At 40.8% G+C, this 23,721-nt stretch overlaps 1 protein-coding gene across 7 annotated transcripts in view; it reads left to right on the top strand.

Moving 5' to 3' along the window:
* LOC125447489 (EVI5-like protein) overlaps positions 1-23,721 on the top strand; it is a 291,619-nt gene that overhangs the window by 123,234 nt on the left and 144,664 nt on the right. For all 7 annotated transcript variants that reach the window (XR_007246559.2, XM_048521914.1, XM_048521910.1 and 4 more), the window contains 4 exons: positions 8,027-8,170; positions 10,212-10,301; positions 12,428-12,525; positions 13,663-13,723. Coding sequence is in view for 6 of the 7 variants with exons in the window: in XM_048521914.1 (XP_048377871.1) it covers positions 8,027-8,170; positions 10,212-10,301; positions 12,428-12,525; positions 13,663-13,723 (393 nt within the window). In the remaining variant the exon portion in view is untranslated. The remainder of the gene's footprint in view (positions 1-8,026; positions 8,171-10,211; positions 10,302-12,427; positions 12,526-13,662; positions 13,724-23,721) is intronic.

The following is a 23,721-nucleotide window of genomic DNA, read 5'->3' as shown; positions in this document are numbered from 1 at the left end:
TGTAATTGTACCAGCCTCCTCCACTTCCTTTGGCAGCTCATTCCATACATGCATCGCCCTTCAAATGAAAAAGTTGTCCCTTGGACCCTTTCTTAATCTTTTCCCCTCTCTCCCTAAACGTATGCTGTCTAGTTTTGGACTCCCTTATCCTGGGGAAAATACTTTGTTTACCCTACCCATGCCCCTCACAATTTTAATCCCTGACCCTCCAGTGAAAATAGCCGCAGTATGTTCGGCATTTCACTATAGTTTAAACCCTCCAAATGTGGTAACATCCTCCTAGATCTTTTCTGAACCCTTTCAAGTTTCACAACATCCTTCCAATAGGAAAGATACCAGAATTGCATGCACTATTCTAATAGTGGCCTATCTAATGTCCTGTTCAGCCACAATGTGACCTCCCAACTACTATATTCAATGCAGTGGCCAATAAAGGCAAGGATAACAAACACCGCCTTCACTATCCTATCTATCTGTGACTCCACTTTCAAGCAACTGTGTACCTGCATTACCAAGGCCATGTTGTCCAGCACACCCCAGGACTTTACCATTAAGTGTACAAGTCCTGCCATGATTTACCTTTCCAAAATTTATCTATTTCTAAAATTTTCACATTTATCGAAATTAAACTCCATCTACCACTCCACAGCCCATTGGTCCATTTGATCAAAATCCCGTTGTACTCGACTACACCTCCAATTTTGGGGTTAACTGCACGCATACTAACCATACTTCCTATGTTCACATTCAGATTGTTTATGTAAATGACAAAAAGCCGCGGACCTAGCTCCGATCCTTGTGGCACACCACTGGTCATGGGCCTCCAGCCTGCAAAGCAACCCTCCACCACCACCTCTTCTACCTTTTGAGCCAGTTCTGTATCCAAATAGCTAGTCCTTCCTGTATTCGTTGTGATCTAAGCTTGCTAACTAGCCTACCATGAGGAACCTCGTTGAATGCCTTGGTGAAGTCCATATGGATCACATACACCACTCTGCCCTCATCAATCCTCTTAGTTAATGTTTCAAAAAAACTCTGCCAAGTTCATGAGACACTATTTCCCATGCACAAAGCCATGTTGACCCTCCCTAATTAGTCCTTGCCTTTGCAAATACATGTAAATTCTGTCTCTCAGGATTTCCTCAAATCTGTCCACTGCTGATGTCAGGTTCACTGGTCTATAGTTCCCTGGCTTTTCTTTTTTGCCTTTCTTAAATAATGGCACCACATTGGCCAACCTCCAATCTTCTGGCACCTTACCAGTCGCTATTGAAGATACAATATCTCAGCTAGGGGATCAGCAATCACTTCCCTAGCTTCCCACAAAGTTCTAGGGAACACCTGATCAGGTCCCAGGGATTTATCCACCCTTATGCATTTTAAGATGCCCAGCACCACCACCGCTGTAATGTAGACATTATTCAAGATGTTGCTATTTATTTCTCCGCGTTCTTGATCTTGCATATCCTTCTCCACGGTAAACGATGATGCAAAATACTCATTTAATATCTCCCCCCCCCCCCCCCCCCTCCAACCCATCTGCAGCGGTTCCACACGTAGGTAGCCTTGCTGATCTTTAAAGGGGTCTATTCTCTCTCTAGTTACCCTTTTGTCCTTCATGTATTTGTAGAATCCCTTTGGATTCTCCTTAACCCTATTTTCAAAGCTATCTCATGGCCCTTTTTTGCCCTTCCGATTTCCCTCTTAAGTATACTCTTCCAATGAATTGTTTTGCTGGCAAAGCCAGCATTTTTGCTCATTCGCAATTGTCCTTGACTAAGTTGCATGTGAGGCTGTCTCACTTTGCACTTTAGTCAACCACATTGCTGCAGGTCTGGATCAGATGTAGGCCAGACTGGCTAAGAATTCCAAGTTTGCTACCCTTAAGGTAGATGAGTCTTTGTGATAATTGACGTAAGACATAGAACAGTACAGGCCCTTTGGCCCATGATGTTCTTCTGACCTAGTATCCTGCTAAGATCAAATTGATATTGTACTATTTTTAATTCTATATTTTTATTCACGTTTCAACTGTTGTCACATTGCAGTTTGAATCAATACACCCCAGCACATTACATCCTATCTGGATTGCTGGTTCAGTGATCTTGGCAATAAGCCACTATCTCCCTATAAATTCCAAAATAATGCAAAGCTGCATCCAAGTTATCAGTGTAACACACAACTTAATTTATGCCCGAAGACACCCCCCCCCCCCCACTGTTGAAAGTTTTAACAAGTGGTAACTCCTCCAGTCTGTATGTGCACATGTGAGCCATGTGCACACATAACCTTCTCCCTTGATTAAGATTGGCAGGTAAATTTGGATGAAGAGAGCAGATGTCATCAGCAAATACAGCTGATATACATCAAGATTAGTAAGGCAAGGAAGTTGTAAAAAAAGTTTGGAAAAGAGTGCAGATTGGTTGAGATGAGTGGATAAAAATTTGGCAGATGAACTGTAATATAGGAAAATGTGAACTTGCCACTTTGGTAGCAAAAATAGGAGACCAGTGTACCATTTAAATAGAGAGAGATTACAGAACTCTGGTATAGACGGAGCTGGGAGTCCTCATAGATAAATTGCAAAAGGTTGGTCTACAGTAAGTGATTAGCAAGGCAAGTGAAAGTATTCATCCCAAAGGTAATTGAATATAAAGCTTTTTTTTAAAAACTGTGATTGTACAGCACATTGGTGAAACCATGTATGGAGTAAATGCGTCAGAAACCATTCCGAGAAGGTTCACGACAAATTCCCAGGTTGAAAGGCTTCTGAGGATAGACTGAACAGTTTGGGCATTCATTTAGAAGAATGAGGTAAACTTCAGTAAAATAGATGACTGAGGGGCCTAGAAAGGCTGAATGGGAGGATGACCCATCTTGTGGAGGAGACTAGAGCTAGGGAACATAGTTAAGGAGGCCTTTTAATGGATGAGAATTTTTTTGAGGTTACTTGTCTCTGAAATTCCCTTCCTCAGGCAGTGGAGGCTGGGTCCTTTAAAATTTTTCAAAGCAAACTTAAACTGTTGATGGCAAGCAAGTGTCAGCTTATGGGGGAGCAGAAAGGAGAATTGAGACACAGCTAGATCAGCCATGATCGTGTTGAATGATGGAATGGGCTCTAAAAGGCTGAATAGCCTTCTCATCCTAAATACTATGTTCCTGTGTTCCTAAACTACTTTTTTTTTGAGAACCATCTGACTGAAAAGAAGCCAGTCATTGGAATATTTTCTTCAGAATGAGAATCTGACAGCTGCCTCAGCTTTCTATTGAGCTGGCTGTCTTTGCAGACATCAGATTTGTACAAACTTAACGTTCATCCTTGGAAGTTATCTGAATGTTCCCTCCAGTCTGCCAATAGTATGTTAGAAGAGCATCTCCTCAGTATCTCAAGCCAATAGTCAAAGAGCAACTACAAAATAGACAACAAAATGATAGCAGTCAAAGACACCTCCCTCGCTGATACACTCGGTGCTTTCTATGCTTGGTTTGAGCAGAATACCATCGGCATGGTGACGCCTGCCCTGACAGCCCTGGACACATCAAATCCCTTGGTCACAGCTGCAGACATCAGATTGGTCACGCTGGGAGTCAACTCAAGAAAAGTGATGGGAAAACTGTCCATGCCCAGCCAAGCACTTAAATCCTGTGACGAGCAGAGGTATTCCCCGACATCTTCGACATCTTCAACCTCTCCCCACTAGATGCCGCAGTCCCCAAATTCTTCAAGAGACCACTGTCATCCCCGCACTAAGAAAGCACATGCAACATGCCTTAATGACTATTGCCCGGTGGCTCTGACCTCAATCATGAAATACTTTAAGAGGCTGGTCATGGCCGACATCAATTCCAGTCTCCCACAATTTGTCTACTGACATAACAGGTCCACAGTGGATGCCATATCCCTGGCCCAGCACTCATCCCTAGAACATTTTGGGCAACAAGGAGGCCTTGTCAGACTCCTGAGTGATTATAGCTCTGCCTTCAACACCGTGATCTCAAAAACTGTGACCTTGGTTTCGGATCCGTCCTCTGCACTGGATCTTCAGCTTTCTGGCCCACGGGCCATAATCAGTATAGATAGGTAACTGCACTACCTCCACAATAACACTCAACACTGGAGCCCCCGCCCCCCACTAAAGGTGCGTTCTCAGCCCCCCTACTGTATTCCCTGTGTAGCCACAATGGTGTTGCCAAATTCCGATTGAATGCCATCTACAAGTTCGCTGATGACACTGCTGTAGTGGGATGGATATCTAACAATGACAAGGCAAAATACAGAACGGTGATAGAGTTTGGCGATGTGCTGGAATGAGAAAAATCTGTGTCTGTCAACTTCAAAACTGAAGAACTGATCATTGCCTTCAGAAAGAAAGTGGGGAGAACATGCCCCCACCTATGTCAATGGGACTGAGGTTGAGACGGTGGAGAGTTCTTCAATGTGACTATTACCAACAACCTGTCCTGGGATTCCCATGTAGATGCGATGGTCAAGAAGCCAGAACAACGCCTCCTCTTCCTTAGGTGGCTCAGGAAATTTGGCATGTTCATAAGGTTCCTCACCAACCTCTACAGATGCACAATTGAAAGCAAACTGTCCAGGTGCATAACAGTCTGATATGACTGCGGAAGGCTTCCAACATCATCAAAGACCAAGCGAACCCTGGTAATGATCTCTTAGGGTCTCTTCTGTTAGGCAGAAGATACAAAAGCCTAAACATGCGTACCAGCAGGATCAGGAATAGCTGCTTCCTGGCTGTTATTAGACTGATGAATGAACTCACTGGTCTCAAATAATGCTGATCCTGCTAATGTTGACCTTGCCTTGCGCAAGCCCTGGGAAATGTAACTTGTGTACCTCAGTCCAAGTTGTCTTGATCTCTACATCGTTGCTTACTGTGATCTGCTTGTACTGCTCATAAACAAAGGTTTTCATTTGGTCAGTGCACATGACATTCAATAAATCAGTCTGGATCGCTGAATGGAATGGTACATTCTAGATTGAAGCTGTTGAGATTGTGTCTTGGATGTCTTTTTCTGCTAATTACATTGTCACCTGACCATAGCAGTGACTCTCATTGTGTAGGGTGTCTTGACCAACTCAATCTTCCATTTCACCCAAAAGTTCCCAAAAGTAGGGTCACTGTTTATTTTAGTCTTTATTTAAAAGAAACCATGCAAAAATGGATGTGCTGACATTAGAGACTATTCCACACAAACATTAAATAAATTATTTTTAACCGTAAGACCTTACAAGGTAAGTTAGTTTAATCTTAGAAGCTGCAGTTATCTCCCTTCTAGTGTCACACCTGAGTTTGCCGTGCCATCATTTCCCAGCTGTCTGTACAATAATGAGGTTAATTTGCAATATCTCTGATCCGCTTGCTGCGAATGGATCAATGTTTAAAAAAAGCAAAGCGTAAATGTATACATAAGCAGAACTGACAAGTCTAAATTTTGCTGTGGACCACTAAATACTTTTTACAAATTTAGGCCTGTTGTTGGGCAAGGTTGGTGTTGGGTCATGTGTAAATGTGATGTACTAGAGCTTGATTCTGAATTTTCTGAACTTCCTATTGACTGTGGAAGAATATAGCACTGTGATACTTACTGAACAAATTATACAGCAGAAATACTCAAAGCCAAAATTGACGACCATAGCAATGACAGCAATAGTTTAGAATGGGTTTGCAGTGCAGTTGGAAATCTTGCACTCTCTCCTTTCATCCTCAAACCATTCACTCTCCATTACGAGACTGTAGTGTGAGTTCGTGTTGTGTAGGGCTGCTGTGTGTTATCAATAAACACCTCTTCTGTCTATGGGACTATAGCAGCCAACTGGTGCTCCATTAAATCTACAATAAATCTAAATCTAAATCTATTCGGCCCCTCCCTTTTCTCCCAAACACTTGAAGTGCCACAATGTTAGGCAGGATGGCTTATTGTCTCTTATCTTTCCTCTGTATGGGCTGCAGCAGGTTGTGTGGAATACATTGTAGGATATTGACTTGGCAGGCTCAATGGCAATGTGTTGTCTCCACAAATTACTGAGCCTGGCAGTAATTTTGTTTCTTCAGCATGGGGTTAATCTGTGAAATCTGAACCACTAAAACATATGCAGTACGACTTCTGCTATTCTCTGCTAAGGACTGATGTTAATGCATCAATAGAGCTCGCAGAGAATTAACAAAAATGTCAATGCTAGCAGCACAAACATAAAATTGCACAATTGCTGACTGAGACCATACACCAGAAACAAGCAACCTGATAATCTGCCATGGCTTCAAATGAAGATATCTTGTGAGAAAGATTAGGAATTGGAGTTCATGCAAAAGCACGAAATGCTGCTGCAATTGGAAGACCCCTATAAAAATAGGAAATGCTAGGAATACACAGGTCCTGACAGTATTTTGTGGGGAGAGAAGCAGTTCCTACCTGTAAATGGACTATCCTCCTGGCTAGATGAGAAGACAAGCTGAAACACTCTTTTCCATTCTTCCCATGTGCTGTCAGGTATTTTCCAAGTCAGGATGGGGAGCAGCTTAGAGGGGCACTTGTAAATGCAGTGGTGTTTTACCATAATCAGACAGGTTTGCGCACAATTCTTTAGAGCAGAAAGGAAAAAGTAGTGTTGGCTGGATCCTTATCAAACTAGTCGGTTGTACCCAATGATGTTTCTTGAGAATAGCTTTGAATCCGTCACGCTTTCTCATTTTTATAAATGTTGATTGAGGTGTAGAGATCAAAATCAAATTTGGAGATAATGTGAAACCTGCCAAAGCAGTATAGTGAGATAACACTGTATCAGAGACAGTGGGAACTGCAGAATTCAAGATAAGTGTGGAGCTGGATGAACCCAGCGCGCCAAGCAGCATCTTAGGAGCGCACAAGCTAACGTTTTGGACCTAGACCCTCCTTCAGAAAAGGTTTCTGATGAAGGGTCTAGGTCTGAAACGTCAGCTTGAGTGCTCCTCTGATGCTGCTTGGCCTGCTGTGTTCATCCAGCTCCACATTTTGTTATCATAGTGAGATAACATGGTGTGAAGCTGGATGAACACAGCAGGCCAAGCAGCATCAGAGGAGCAGGCAAGTTTGACGTTTCGGGTCTCCAGCATCGGCAGTTCCTACTTTCTCTTTAACAAAGCAGTATAGTGATGAGACTCATTATAGGCTTCAAAATGACAGAGCAACAAATTGAGCAGCATCAGGGATTTTAAGTACTACAGGGGCAAAAAAAAACTGGAGATGCTATAATCCAAGATCGATTAACTGGAGGCTGGAAGAACACAGCAAACCGGGCAGCATCTGGAGGAAAGGAGAAGTCAATATTTTGTATAATACCTTTCTTTAGGACTGAATTTGGGGGTAAGGGGAGCTGCAAAACTCTGCTTTAGCCCAGTAAATGTACTTTCCTCAAATGTCTAATTGATTTCCTTTTGAGCTGTCCTTCATCCCTGCTTCGACCACATTGACGTGCAGAGTTTTGAGTCATTAACACGTTTGTAAAAAATGTTCTTGCCCGACAATATTGCCCAAACCCCCTCCTCTGTAACCCATTTGTCCTTAAATCATTATCCAATGGGAACAGCTTTTCTTTGTCTCCCTTTCCTAATCTTATCATAGGCTGCAATCAGATTTGCTTCCAATCTCTCTGTTCTGCAAAAAACAACTACAGCTTCTCCAAAATCACCCCTTGTACCTAAATTCCTCATTCTTGGAACCGCCCGGTAATCTCTGCAATCTCTGAAAGGCCCCTACTGTTCGAGGCAGTAACCTACAGATAAGAAGCTCCCACATAACAGCAGTGTGTTAATGAGCAGGTTATTGGTTTATGCAAGGTTGCTTTGAGGGATAAATGCTGGTCAGAATATACTTGAGTTAAATAACGATTTTTCCATGGCTAAACTAAACTGGAATTCAAATCCAGAGAAAATGATCTGGTAGCCAGGCTTAGCTTATTCTTCGCTTTTTTTGAAATTGATCTGCTTCTGTGTATTGGTGTAAATTTCATGTTTTCTGTCTATCCTAGGACCAATTGCCTGAATTGCACGTGCACTTTCGATCACAGAGTTTCCATACTTCTATGTATGCATCTTCCTGGTTCCTGACCATTTTTCTCACCACGTTTTCACTGCCGTTAGCTACCAGAATATTTGACATATTTATGTATGAGGTAAGATCTTTGCATCTGCAATGTGATTGAACTCATGGAATAAGATAAAAGTGATTGGCGTCATGAAGTTTGCTTTACCCAGTTAATGGGTAAGGATGAATTCCCTTCTCTGAATTAGGTGTGTCACGTATTAGGGGTTATCTGGCTTCAGAGAGTGCATTCTCCATTTTGTGGGCATCCCTTTCACAGTTCCAAAAACACTTAAACCACGTCTTTTGAGAGAAAGATCAAGCAGTGAATGGTGCAGTCAGCCTCAGAGATACACTGAACATGTTGGAGTGACATTCCCTTCTGTGTTCCCTTCCTGAAGTGTGCTCATTTCTCCTCCTTTTCTGCAGTGACATAGGTCTGGTCCTTTTCAGGTGTAATCACAAGCCATGTAAGTGGAGAAGTGATGAATGTTATATAGGCTCATTACCAGCACCAAGTCAAACAAGCAACAGTACGGAAAGCTTCTGCCTGGTGTTAGGGGCTCCAGTTCAAATCATTCACTTCTGTGTTGACTTATTGAATAATGAATACTGTTTTGAAATTTCTTGTATATTATTTCAGGAGACACCTCATGTTATTTTAGGGGCTTGTAAAAGGGTTGTTGGCAGGAGAAATAGCTTAATTTCGACAAATCCTCATGACTGCGAAGTAGTTGAGTGAGGCATAAATTTCCGCACAATGCAGGGAATGTCCCTGCTTCCGTGCAAGCAGCAAGAGCTCTGAGCTACGAACACTGGGTGTTCGTGACAGTCATTTCTTGTGCATTTATCACTGAGCATTTTTTTGTGGCCTTTGTTTCCACAATGGCTTTCAAAGTGGAATAGTTTGTCGAAAAATTTTAATGTAACAGACAAGACTTAATACAGTTTTGTGAACGGTGTCCGATTTTCCCCTATCAGTATTCTTGTGTGATTTTCGAAGCTTGGTGTTCAGCAAGAATTGTTTGATTCAAAGCATGATATCCTAAGTGTTTTTGAAACCCTGTTCCCATTTTTCTTTCTCGGTCACCTTTTTGTCCCACTACTAGCTCATTCTGCAACTTCCTAACTTCCACAAACACCCACTGCCACCTCCCACCAAGACGCTGATATCAAAATTCAGACCCAGTATGTTGTCATAAAATGAGCTATTTCGAAGGAGATTAGCCAGTGGGAGTCGGACTTTGCAGCTTCTGGAAATTAAGAAACTAACTGTTGCCTTCATGCTCATGTCAAATCTTCAGAATGCAATTCTTTCTCTCCCTCTACTTGTCCAACGCTGACAGCTGCTCTGAATGGTGCTAGGTTTCAAGGATTGTGTGCTGTACTATCTTTGCCCAATGCATACAGGTTGAGAAAATGAAATATGCAAAATTGTAGAGTCAACTTCCATTCTTGGTCATTTTTCAGCGAGGAGAAGTAAGATAGCATGTTTGTTTTTGCTAAATGTAACTTAATGACCCAGTCAGTATATCGCAGTCTTCAATTTGATGAACAGTTCTCCCATTCCTGTAACCTGTGCATAACCACCATGTTATGGAGATTGTAGAGTCAGACTGTATGAATAATCTCAATTATGTAGGGTCACCTGTTCATTAATGTGAATGCTTCGCATTCTATTTCTACTTCACTAACACTAATGTTACAGATCAGCTATTTCACTCCAAAAATAATTTTACTTGAACAGAATAGAAGTCCACAGTTTATGTAAGAACTTAGTTTACCACACTGTCTAAAATACTCAGTGCATTGATTACTAGCTCCCCATATTAGTACAACCAATTCATACTCAATCAACTCTCAATTTAAAAAGCCATCAGTCGTTCCCTCATTTCTTTAGGCCTTGGGTATTCTTTCAGACCACATTAGGTAAGTGTTTGTACTCAGCGTTTTTATTTTAAATGGAGTGGTTAGTAATGTGAAAATCTCCAGATAATCTGTTTTGTGAAGACACCTGGAGGCTATTCTAGAAGTTAGCGTGAGCATGGCTGACTTTTCCACTTGGCTTTTGTGTCCTGGTTTTGTAACCTTTTCAAATCTGTTTACTTTGAAGTGCATTCCTGTGTTGGCAGGGTTTGGAAATAGTGTTTCGCATTGGGATGGCCATCCTTCAGTTTAACCAGGTGGAATTGATGCAACTTGACATGGAAGGAATGTCTCAGGTAAAATCACTGTGTCTCTACAGGAAATAAGTTATCTGCACAGCTCCTTGCCACAAAGTAATTTTATCTCTGGCTGAAATTTAAGTCATTCTTAGTACCTCAGTGAATCATTGTATAGAGTTTAAACAGTGAAACCCTATTCACAAAACCATCTTTCTAACATTGTCTCCACACCGTTCTCCCCCCCCCCCCCAAAAAAAAATTCTCCTCCATCATGAGAGAGAAGGAGCAGGGTAGGGCAGGTGAGCCGTGCAGTGAGAGCTGTCTAGTACTACTTGGTAAGAAGCATTTGCCTATGTTTTCAAATTCAATGGGTAGGCACAGGAACTGACACTTTTTTATTGATTTCTCCTGTTATTAACTAGCTGCTATTGTTTCTGTAATTCTGATTGTACTAAAAATATATGAAACCTTGCAGTACTTGTGTGCTAATCAATGTTGCTGGAATATTCTACGTCCTGTTTAACAATCATTCTTCAGAATTAGCTAATGCCAGAGAGTTATACTTCCTACGCTGACTTGAATAATCATGCCCTTGAGTGCACAGGAACTTTTTTGTAATATGTAAGAAAAATGTTATTTTATTCTGGCCAAACATGTTCAGTCAGAGTTGCAAGATTCTTTGCATTTCCTTCATAAGCTAACTTTTCTTGATCCATGGATGCCTCCTTAGCAGCACAGCCCACTCTCTGATCTGCCAATCCCTGCTTACCGAGTCTGCGTTTGAAGACTTTTACAGCCCACATCTTAAAGAACCCCATTTGAGTGAGATATAACTTTAAAAAGATCAGAAGTGATGTTTGCCCTCTCCCTCTATAACTACTGTACCTTCAATATAAAAATAAGACTGCCTTCTCCACAGCTGAAGCCATAAAGTTTCTTTGTAGTGATGCTGCTTTACTTTAGTATAACTTGATGTTTAATAAAAGACAAATTGGACACAAGTCTGTGAAAGCAAAGAACACATGAGGCCAGTAAGAATGAGGTGGCAGCTTATCTTTACTAATCTGGGAAAATTAAATATATAAATGAGATTTGTATCTCAAGCTTATAAACTAAACCTTCAACTCTTGTCCCACAACAGTGTGCTGCTGAATCTACAAACAAGAAAATGCTGAAACTGAGGGGCTAGGCATTCTGACTTCAGGGGATTGTTCTGAGGGCCAAGATATGGATAGGTGTCAAAGGCTTAACTTTAGGTGGTTACATTTTCTTTTGGTTGGCCAAGATGCAAGTTTTCACATTTGCTGTTATTGCTTAAGCTACGTAATCGTGCCCTTTTACTGAGCTTTGTCAATTTTCTGCTTGAACTAATAGCTTTTAATGAATCACATCAAAATTGTCAGACCAAGCAATAAAGAGTCACTGCCTCTGAGGTCTTTCAAGAGGGATTGAAAGCCACTCAGTAGTACTGCATCCTCCTGCAAAATAATTGATTAGTTTGAAAAATTTCAGATCACATACTGGACTGAGAAATAAAACCCGTAAAGGCAGGATGCAGATTAAAAGCAATCAGCATCAAAACAAATAGATAACCAGCTAAAATAGAGCAAAAGAATAGGTGTACAATAAATATAGAGGGATGATAGATAGGAATCTTTGCAATAGAAAGCAAAGAAGTGAAGCTGGAAGGGAATATAGGAAATCAACATTCATCATTACAGCATGCGCAAAAGCAAACAAGGACCAGCTTTGATATCATGCAAGTAATCTCCCCAGTGTCTCCATCATAGATGTTTCTAATTTGTCATAATTCCCACTTAGCTATAAGATGAGGAAAATAGCTGCTTGCATTGCCTCTTCAAATCCTATAGGCATTTTCCTCTGGTAATTATCAGTGAATAATAGATTTATTTGTCTTTGTCACCTTCCCTGCATAAGAAAGCCAAAGAATGTTGAAACATAAAGATTCTAAATAAATCTACCTTGCTTTGTCATTTACTTAGGTTTACCGTGGTCCCAATCATAATCATTAAAATTGACTATTTCACAAATGCATCCTTTTGTCTTCCTAGATAGTTGGAGGCAAAGAATTTTTTTTGAGGAATATGTCATCTGTAACCTGTCAAATTGTTGCTTTTCTGCATGCAGAAGTGATGTTTTATCCCTCTGTTTCCTCCCTGCAGCATTTTCAGAAGGTGATTCCTCAGCAATTTGATGGCTGCCCTGACAAACTGGTCTTGAAAGCTTACCAGGTCAAGTACAACACAAAGAAAATGAAGAAGTATGTAACACACAAACCCAGCCTTTGCTTCCCGACACAATTTTATTTATAGTGGGGAATTGTTGCAAATGAATGTTGGCTGTGCTGCTGGGAGTTTCCTGATGATCAGCCACCTTTAGCCAGCAGGCGGCAGTGAGACAATGGCTGGCTGGTATTATCACTGAACTGTTAATCCAGATCTCCAGATAATGTTCTGGAGACTGGGGTTCAAATCCAGGCACGGCAGATGGTGGAATTTGAATTCATCCACAAAAACATATGGAATTAAGAGTCTCTGATGACCATGAATCTGTTGTCGATTTGTTGGAGAAAAGCCCATCTGGTTCAATAATTCCCTTTAGGGAAAGAAATTGCCATCCTTACCTGGCCTGGCCTACGCGTGACTCCAGACCCACATCAGAGCGGCTGACTCTTAACTGCTCTCTGAGCAATTAGGGATGGGTGATAAATACTGGCATAGCCAGCAATGCCCTCCACCCATGAAGGAACAAAAGGAAGATTCCTAATTGAATGTTTTGTATGAAAATTGCACTCCCACAAACAAAGCTTAGCATTAAAAAGTCAGTTTTCATAACACGGTGCATTATCTATGGTAATCGTTCTACCAATCCAAGTCTACTTGCCAACCAATCAATGCATTCCCCTGATTTTTTTTTTCTATTTATATTGATTTTTATTATAAATTGTTATGAGTGCAGAACAAAATGCTTAGACAGAATGTCTTTTCCTCAGCAATGTTTAGGTAAATTGTGGCTGACTTGTCTGTGCGGCTATATCCCAGATAGGAACCCGTGCCTCCCCCATTGGGAATAAATGACCCATAATAATCAAATGTAATCTTGTAAGCAATATGTTTTGTCTTGATTTTTGAAGAATTCCAGAACTGCAGGGTGGAACCATCTTTGTTCCACTCACCTGTTGCTGAATGTAATTGTTTCAGGTACAATTTTGTGATGTACACATTTGTTCTTTTAAAAAAAATCGAGAAAAATACCTTGCTCTTGATGGACTTTGAGAGATTCTGAATGGAAAAATATGTTCAGTAACCTTGTAAACCCATGATATTTCTGTGGAGGAGGAGGGTGCATTATATACATGAATGTTTATTTAGGGATTCTGTTTGACTTTGCCCTATAGACTTGAAAAAGAATATACTACAATCAAAAATAAAGAAATGGAGGAACAGATTGAAATTAAAGTGAGTTTTCACAACAGTGAATGTACAACATCTAAATAAAAATCTAAAGAACTGTGAATGTTGTAACTCAGAAATAAAAACAGAATTTGCTGGAAAAGCTCGGCAGTCCTGACAGCAAATGTGAAGCAAAACCAGAGTTAACGCTTTGAGCTCTGAGAAAGGGTCACCGAAGCCAAAATATTAACCCTGATTTCTCTTTAGGGCGGCGCGGTGGCTCAGTGGTTAGCACTGCAGCCTCATAGCGCCAGGGACCCAGGTTCAATTCCAGCCTCGGGTGACTGTGTGGAGTTTGCACATTCTCCCTGTGTCTGCATGGGTTTCCTCCGAGTGCTCTGGTTCCTCCCACAGTCCAAAGATGTGCAGGCTAGGTGGATTGGCCATACTAAATTGCCTGTAGTGTTCAAGGGTGTGTGGGTTATAGGGGGATGGGTCGCTTCAAGGGGCGGCGTGGACTTTTTGGGCCAAAGGGCCTATTTCCACAGTGTAGGGAATCTAATCTAATCTAATATTCACGGATGCTGCCAGACCTGCTGAGCTTTTCCACAAATCTCTATTTTTCAATGTACAACATCTATTTGAATTGTGGGTATATTCTTTGGAAGTTGGAATTTGCAATTGTGTTCAAGTGAGATTAATTTTCTAATTAATCTGCTTGCTGTAACTTTTCAAACCCAAAAAAAAGCCCATGTAATTATTGGAAATCCAGTCAGATAATGTGGTGTTTTCTCCAAAATAATTATTGGGTGGGAGCTTATGTTTGTTCAGACATACAGGGACTATAATTTGCACTTAACATGAAAATACATTTATTTGGGAGTGAGTAATTCAATGCGTCTTTTCCCCTCCATGTCTAATTTACCTGCACTGTAGATTCTGTTGTATTCATTCTTACTGATTTTCCTGTGACTGGAGTCTCTAAATGTATCACAATGAGTTGTTTATCTTTAGCTGCCCAGCATCTAGATATAAAGTTACTCAAGAAAGCTTTAAATATCTTATGACTTCATGTTATCTTCCATAGGTGCTTCTCCTGTTTCTGGACAACTGCCTAATTTATACTTTGAAATAATGCTGAATTTAAACGATCAAACTAGTCTATTTTACACCAATTGAAAGAATATTTTCAGTCTTGAAATAGATCTCAATAAGGGCACAGCAATTTGTTTTGTAGGGCTCTTGAGATTTTCTTGAACAATCTTTTCATTTCGTGTCTGTTAACTCATGCTAACTCACATTGAAGTGCAACAGTCTCTTCGTAAAATATCTACTGCATTTATGTTGATGTATGTGGTGTTTGATCTGGCACGAAGAATTGGAAGAAGTCATCAATATCCTTTATTATAACCAACGCGATTTCAAATAGTGTTCAGGGGTGTGTGTGCTATGGGGGGATGGGTCTGGGTGGGATGCTTCAAGGGGCGGTGTGGACTTGTTGGGCCGAAGGGCCTGTTTCCACACTGTAGGGAATCTAAACTAAAATCTAAAGCCAGAACACACTACACATTTCTTAGACACTACAGCATTGAGATTGGGACAAGACAACAGACATAAGTTAGCAGAGGTTATTTTCAGAATAGCTACGCACACAGCTATCAACCTAAACGCATCATCCGCTGACTGATGAGATCACCACTGTGTTTTCATCCTATAGGCACAAAACTGGACGATTATGATCAGGCAGTTACTACACTTCCATGCTGCATCTCCAATTTCAATCTCTAATTTAAAGTTATAATTGATGTAGTATTATCAAAAGTTATTTGGCTGAGGTGGGATAATAAGTAATTATACGTAATTCTCTGGCTGTGATTTGACTTGGTATGGGAGCCAGACATGTGGGGCCTAATCAAGCTAAGTCGTGAAAATGAACAGATGGGCAAGTAGGTCAAGTAGCCTGTCTAACACTCACTGTTATGGCCTATATGGAAAAAAAATGGTTACTTGGGTACCAGGCTTAAAATCAACAGGCAACTCCGTCTGTAAGAAGGTGGGGGAAATGAAAGAGAAATGAAAAGTATTTTTCATTCACTGGCCAAAAAATTAATAGTCATTAAAGGGGAGCTGTGATAATCAACAGCTTCACTGACCAAATCAGATCAAACCTGCGAGCTTATTTTTGCATTCAGTAATGATTTTAAAAGCACCAACAATTTTTTTGCAGATTGTTTGTTTATTTTATGACTGGGGAGCAGATCCCTACTCTTCTTTTTTAATCCCTTCTAGGTCACTCATAGCTAATTTTCTTTTTTCCTTTTTTATTATTTTTGTTGAAGAGTTATTAACTCAATTGAAACCAATAAGGGTGACCATGAAATGCCCATCAATTGTTATAACATCCGATCTGGTTCACTAATGTTCTTTAGGAAAGAAAATCTGCAAACCATACACGATCTGGCCCAGTTGTAACTCCAGATCCTCAGCAGTGGGGTTGATTCTGAAGTGGCCGAACAAGCCAATTTAAGGGCAACTGGACATAGGCTACAAATGTTGGCCTTGGCAGTGATGTCACATCTCATGAAAGAGCAAAGAAAAAACAGGAAAGCTGTACTTGATTCATTTAGATCAAGATATGTTGTCAATGGCAACTAATTGTATAAATTTTAAGAATGTACAGGTGGAGGGCGTTCATTAGAGACATCTTGGCACTGGGGGATTACAGAATGAGGAGATATCATTTGTAATGTTTCACGTTGTGAATAAGAGAACATGATTAAATATTGACTTCAGGGCTCTTCCTTCAACTGCCAGTTAGAAGCATGGGATGGACTAGTAACCATGTTGTGATACATGTGGCAAATGAGAGCTTAGAATATTGAAGACTGGCAATAGAAGATTGGTAGAATACTAACTCTAGCTCAGAATCTGTCTGAGTGGCCAGTAAAATGAGAACATGTTTTAGAGTCAATCAATAAATAAAAAGTACTGTACTAAAATCAAATTTACTTTTTAAAAAAATTACATTGAGGAAAACAAAATTTAATTCCCATGGTGTGATGGCAAAAACTGAACTAACCTTTGAAAAACCTTTTCAAAACATTGTAGTTTTTAAAAGAAAACTAGCAATTAAGCTCAATTCTGACATTCAACAAAACTCCAAGAACAGAAAATCAATTTTTGATCACCAAATGCAAGTCCCATTTGATTCAGTTGCAGTGAGTGCACAGGGATTCTGGCAGCCACGTAGAAGTGAGAGTTTTTGCTGAAGTAAAGGATTACAGTGGTTACTGGTCCGGTATGGGTCCCCAGTGCAGTTTTTGATAGAACAGTGAGTGACAAATTACAACATCAGTCTTCTCACCAGATCCAATGTGACGTCACATTTTTGGAGAGTCTAGCTCAATTTCAACCATTTGTTGGACAGAGATGGAGATTGTGGACAGTGAACAGAGTTGGAAGCTGGATCTCAATAAATTACAGAACCACAGAATTTTTATAACATGGGAGAAGGCAATTTGGCCCTTCGTGCCTGCACCAACACTACAAGAAAGCATCATTACCTGGTGCCAGTCTCCTGAGAACAATCCCTATTTCTTCAATCTGTCCTCGTAACCGAAGTTTCTCGTGCCTTGAAGTATACTTGTGAATCACTTCTGCATTCTGCACAGATTGAATTCGTGTTGTAATGTGATGTCCACGACTATGCATTATGCTCCAGCTGTGGACTGTCTTTTTAGTCTCAAGTTAAACTGTAGTAGCAGAACTAAAGAGCACAGTCTCAAATTGGTAAGGCTGGAAAGTTTGTTACAGCATATTTCTTGAAGGTAAATCAGTCAAGTTGATGACTTTGGAATCTTTGCAAAGCCTTTCTGACATTCTGATGATGTTGTGAAGGTCATGAAAAGTCATTGGCCAACAGGATTAAGGAAAATCCCAAGGCTTTTTATACAAATATAAAGAGCAAGAGGGTAGCCAGGGAGAGGATTAGCCCACTCAAGGGCAGGGAAGGGAATTTGTGTGGAGCCAGAATAAATGGACGAGGTACTAAATGAGTACTTTGTCACTGTTCACCAGAGAGAAGGGCTTGGTAGATGATGAGTCTGGGGAAGGGTGTGTAGATAGTTTGGGTCATGTTGAGATCAAAAGGGAGGAAGTATTGGGTGTCTTGAAAAACATAAAGGTGGACAAGTCCCCAGGGCCTGATGGGATGTACCCCAGATTACTGAGAGAAGCAAGGGAGGAAATTGCTGGGGCCTTGAAAGAAACCTTTGTATCCTCCCTGACTAGAGGGGAAGTCCCAAGGATTTGGAGAATAGCCAATGTTCTTTTATTTAAGAAGGGTGGCAGGGATAGTCCAGGTAATTACATGCTGGTGAGCTTTACATCAGCGGTAGGAAAATTATTGGAGAAGATTCTTCAAGACCGGACTTACATCCACTTATTTCTAAGTAGGGGTAAGCTCCTAAAATGCTGCTTGGCCTACTGTGTTCAGCCAGCTCCTCACTTTATTATAGCCAGAGGCAACCTGGTTTTGTGAAGGGAAGGTTGCATCTCACTAACTTGTTTGAGGTTTTTTGAGGAAGTGATGAAGATGATTGAGGGTAGGGCGTTGGATGTTATCTGCATGCACTTCAGTAAGGCCTTTGACAAGGTTCCTCATGACAGGCTGATACAGAAAGTAATGTTGCATGGGATTATAGGTGAGCTTGCAAGACGGATTTCAAAAAACTGGCTCGGTCATAGAAGACAGAAGGTGGCAGTGGAAAGGTGTGTTTCTGAATAGAGGGCTGTAACTAGTGGCATTCCTCAGGGATCAGTGTTGGGGGCTTTGCTATTTGTAATATATGTAAATGATTTGGAGGAAAATGTAACTAGTTTGAGTAAATTTGTGGCAAGGTTGGTGGAATTGCGGATAGTGATGAGGACTGTCAGACGATATAGCTGGATATAGATCGGCTGTTGAATTGGACAGAGAAATGGCAGTTGGAGTTTAATCTGGAAAAATAAGATGTAATGCATTTTGGAAGATGTAATCCAAAGGAAAATACACAGTAAATGGCAGAACCCTTAAGAGTACTGATAGGCAGAAGGATCTGGGTGCACAGGTACACAGGTCAGTGAAAGTGGCAACACAGGTGGAAAAGGTAGTCAACAAGGCATTTGGCATGCTTGCCATCATCGGCCAGGCAATGAATTTAAAAATTGGCAGTTAATGTTGCAGCTTTAGAGAACCATAGTTAGGCCGCATTTGGAATATTGTGTTCAACTCTGGTTGCCACGCTTCCAGAAGGATGTCGTGGCTTTGGAGAGGGTAGAGAAAAGATTTACCTGGATGTTGCCTGGTATGGAGGGAATTTGCTGTGTGGAGAAGTTGGAGAAACTTGGGTTGTTTTCACTGGAACAACAGAGGTTGAGGGGTGACCTGATAGAGGCTTACGTGATTATGAAGGGCATGGACAGAGTGGACTGTCAGAAGCTTTTTCCTAGGGTGGAAGAGTCAGTTACTTGGGGGCAGGGGTTTAAGGGGCAAGGTTTAAAGGTGACATATGAGGCAAGTTTTTTTACACAGGGCGGTGGGTGCCTGGGACTTGCTGTTGGGGCAGGTAGTGGAAACAGATACAATAATGACTTTTAAAGGGTATTTGTCAAGATGCCCTTTAAATGAATAAAATAGCAATAGAGGGATACGGTTCCTGGAAGGGTCAGGGGTTTTAGTTGTGACAGGCAGCATGGTGGTGCAGGCTTTGAGGGCTGAAGGGCCTGTTCCTGTACAGTAATTTTCTTTGTTGTTTGGATGAGCCAAGCTGGGCTGAAAATGGTTCCTCATCCACTCTGAATCCTGTCTGTTGTGCAACATTTGCTGTACCAATCATACTTCCCATTTTCTCTAAATGCATAATTTATCAATCTGATGGTTGCTGCTGACTACTTAGAAAACATAATGCAACTTAATTCCGAATTCTGATTAGTACTTGCCTGGTGTTCTGATTGCTGGTCAGGCTTAAGAATGGCCTATTTGTGTCAAGGTTTCTGTACATTGTAGTTAAATGCCATTGGCTTTATTAATCAGTGTAGCTGCTTTTTACACCTTCTGACTGACTTTAGCACTTTGGAATAAACAGCAAGCAAACCACAGCTTGCTCAGGAACATAAGAAATAGGAGCATTTCAGATTAGATTTGTGAAGTGTGTTTTTGCAGTGATTTGACACTGATCTCAGTGACCGGTGAACAGGTTTCTATTGAAATGCACGCTGAGTTACCCCAAGAGCCTTGTGCCTGAATAAGTGGATCTATATTTTGTGCAGAGTTTATTTGAGTATTGCAGTTAGTTGCAAACTTTATGAATGTGTGACTTTGTTATTACCACTTGTCAATATCTGACTTTTCTGTTCCAGTACATCTGTCTTCAAACACAATTTAACTGTAAATTTCAGAAGTGTGATAATTGCTCTTTTGTGTGGGTTTAGCTTCTCCTTCAGTTTCTGGTGGTGAATGGAACACTTTCAGCTCATGGCAGTTAAGTTGTTTTGTTTTTTGTTTTTTTTTTCTGCACAAAATGCTTCTATACTAACAGATTTATAATGCATAGTGCATGAATCAAATTCTCATCCTGGTCCCCATGATAAGCTTGTGTAACTTTCGCTGCCCTCTTAATGAGAACTGACCCACCCTGTTTGCTGCTCCATTGTTCCATTCAGTTTCCAGCTGAACTTGTTACCTTAAATTTCCTCCAATGTCATCAGCATCTGCTGCTGTCACTTCTGTACCATAATCTGTCTGCAACTGAAACTCCCTTCTTAGCCTGTGTCACCTCCGGACTTAACAGTTTAATCTCCCTGCCTTCTGGACTGTTTATATGTGTTTTCTGTAAGCTTCATTCAGGACTGCTCTACATTCTGTATCACAGAATGTTCTGCTCACTCATCTCCTCTGTGCTCGTTAGCTTGTGTCTTTCGTCACCAAATTCACATTCTTTAATAATTAAGTCTTACTACAGCCCTCCTTTCCACGCCTAATTCCCCCTGCCTTTCTATATAATTGCTGCCGCAACTCAATTTCTTCCCCCGATCTCTTATGCACGTGCTTCTCATTGGCACCCAATGACTACAAGACTCATTCTGGAATTTGTCTTAAACCTCTCTATTACTACTTGTATTGTTTTAAAATTCTCCTTAAAACCCATATTTTTAACCAGTTCTTATCATTGCAACACCTATTATCTCCTGAGCTTATTGTTGTCTTTCATGAAGAGGATTGCTGATTATTCAGAAATGTTTCTACACTGAAGGATTTTTGTATAAATGCTTCTTGATCATCAGTTCGAAGGGCAGCATTGACATATTTGCCTCCACACAAGATTGGTGATGCAAACCCTGACAAATCGTTTAGAATTCACGTTCATAATTGAATATTTGAGTTTAAATTCCTCTATGTTGGAGAAAAATCTTTCTCCAGCTATGAAAGATTAACACTAGAATGTTCCTACATGCAAGTAGAATAAAATGATTAGCTGACACTTCTGACAACAGCTTGTTTTACTTTACTGTGACTGGCATTTTGCTATAGAATTACACTAGAAATGTTGCACAAATCAACCTTTGATTTCCCCTTTTCTATTGTGGATCAAGGGGAGACTGTTAAATGAATGTGGTTGCATCAAGCACTCAGGCCAGACTTAAAGCATATTTGGCACTAGTGACTTTCAGTCGTGACTTTCCAAGTTTTATCAAGAAGTACTTGTCCAGTTTCACGTCTGATTTTCCAACAGCAATGTCATCTACTGTAAAGGAAGTATTATTGTATAAAGTGCTAATTAATGATAACTAATTTGGGGAGGCAATGATGATTTTACTTGATTTATACTCTAGATCTCTTGGCTAATGTTCTGAGATAGTAGGTTTGATTCCAGCCGTGGCAGATGGTGAAATTGTAATTTGATAAGTCTGCCATTAGAAGGCTGATCATGACTATGAAATCATCGACACTTGTCATAACATTTGGTTCACTAATGTCCGTATTGAAGGAAATCTGCCATCCTTCTGATTTGGCCTACATGTGACTCCTGACCCATAGCATTGAGGTTGACACTTTGCTATCCTCTGAAATTGTCTAGCAGCAACTTAGCTGAAGGGCAGCTACAGATGGACAGTAAATGATTGCCCAACTAGTGTCATCAACATCATATGAGGGAATAAATAAGTATAAAGGTAATAGATGTGTGCCGGATCGAGAAATCTGACTTTTCTTAGTCCTTGGAACTACTACTCAAGGGTCCAGTTTCGAAACTTACACCCTTCTTCAATGAGGACCTGGAGAAAACCCACACAGATACTGGGACAATGTGCAAACTCCACAACAACAGTTGCCCGAGGGTGGAATCGAACCCGGGGCTCTGGTGCTGAGAGGCAGTGGTGCTAACCGCTGTGCCGTTGTGCTCCCCTAAATAGTGTTGTCTGTAACAGTGCTTTGCTGTGGTGTTAATTCAGCAGAGTGTACAGTTCCAAGCTAGTTCACTGTTGACAGTGTGGGGTGGGAATTCTGCTTTCAGCTTAGTTGTTGCTGTTTAAATAGAAGATTTAAAACTTCATGTGCAGTATCTTCACCAGATGATGCTATAACCTTTTGAGATCAATTAGTATACTGCCACCTGTTCCTGTTAACTGTAATAGTGTCGATTTCACAAACTTTCAGTGTAAATAAGTTAGTAACTTCTCGCAACTGCGTATGCACTTTAAATGTGAAATCCCAGATGTGGGTTAGTGGGCTACCCTGATGCCAAGAGGTCCAAGTAGTCTGCAGTCATTTCGGAAATGTCTTTGATGTAGTGGAGAGTGGTTATGGTTTCTGAGCCTGTTTTGTAACACACTAAAACAGCAGCTAATGAACTTAAAAGACCCTATACAGACAACAAATAAAACAAACGTCATCTACAAAATACCTTGCAAGAACTGTGACAAACACTACATTGGACAAACTGGCAGAAAGCTAGCCACCAGAATGCATGAACATCAACTAGCCACAAAACCACATGACCCGCTATCACTCGTATCCTTACATACAGATGAGGAAGGACAACACATCCATCCTAGGACAAGCCAAACAGACACGCACGAGAATTCCTAGAAGCATGGCATTCCAACCGGAACTCCATCAACAAACAGAGCTGGAGCCAATCTACCATCCTCTGAGAAAAAAACAGGAAATGACGACATCAATGCAGGAAATGACATCACCAACCCAAGGAAACCTAACCAGATAAAGAGAGAGCGGGACATAACACCAGCGCTTCGTCGGAGGCTCACTGGATGATGTTGCCTAGAATGGTGACGAAACGTCTGAAAACAATCTTCCAGCTCAGTGAGCAAACTCACATCCAGTTTTAGAGATTGTTTATTGGAGCAGTAAGCTGTAGAACCAACCAGGGAGCAGGCTACTTTGCATTTGATATTGCGTAATGAGAAAAGATTAATTGATGACATCACAGTTAAGGATTCTCTGGGTTTAGTGACCATAATGTAATACAATTCAAAATTAAGTTTGCGGGTGAGAAAGTACAGTCCCATAGTAGTGTTCTGGAATTAAACAAGAGAAATTACAAAAGTATGAGGACAGATTTGGCCTTAGTAGACTGTGCAGGAAGGCTAAAAGGTATGACAGCAGATGAGCAATGCAGTTGTTTAAGTAGCTGCTCAATTCCTCACAACTACAATATATCCCAGTGAGGAAGCAAGATGGTGGGGGTTGGGAGTGGGGTGTTATAAAATATCCATGGCTAAACATGGAGGTCAAGGGTAATATAAAGTCAAAAACTAAGAAATGCCATTTGTAAAGGCCAGTGGCAGGCAGGAGGATTTGGGAAACTTCCAAACATAAAGGGATACTAAGAAATAAAAAGAGCTAAAGTAAATTAGAAAAGAAAACTAGCATAAAATATCAAAAAGGATAGAAAAAGCTTCTGTAGGTATATAAAAGGGAAGAGAGCCACTAAAGTGAATGTTGGCCCCTTCGAAGATGAAACTGGAGAGTTATAGTGGGAACCCTGAAATGACAGAGATTCTAA

The sequence above is a fragment of the Stegostoma tigrinum genome, chromosome 35, assembly GCF_030684315.1.
Source record: "Stegostoma tigrinum isolate sSteTig4 chromosome 35, sSteTig4.hap1, whole genome shotgun sequence".
Classification (NCBI taxonomy): domain Eukaryota; kingdom Metazoa; phylum Chordata; class Chondrichthyes; order Orectolobiformes; family Stegostomatidae; genus Stegostoma; species Stegostoma tigrinum.
Note: the sequence above shows the minus strand (reverse complement) of the source record. Positions and strands in the feature narration are given on the sequence as shown.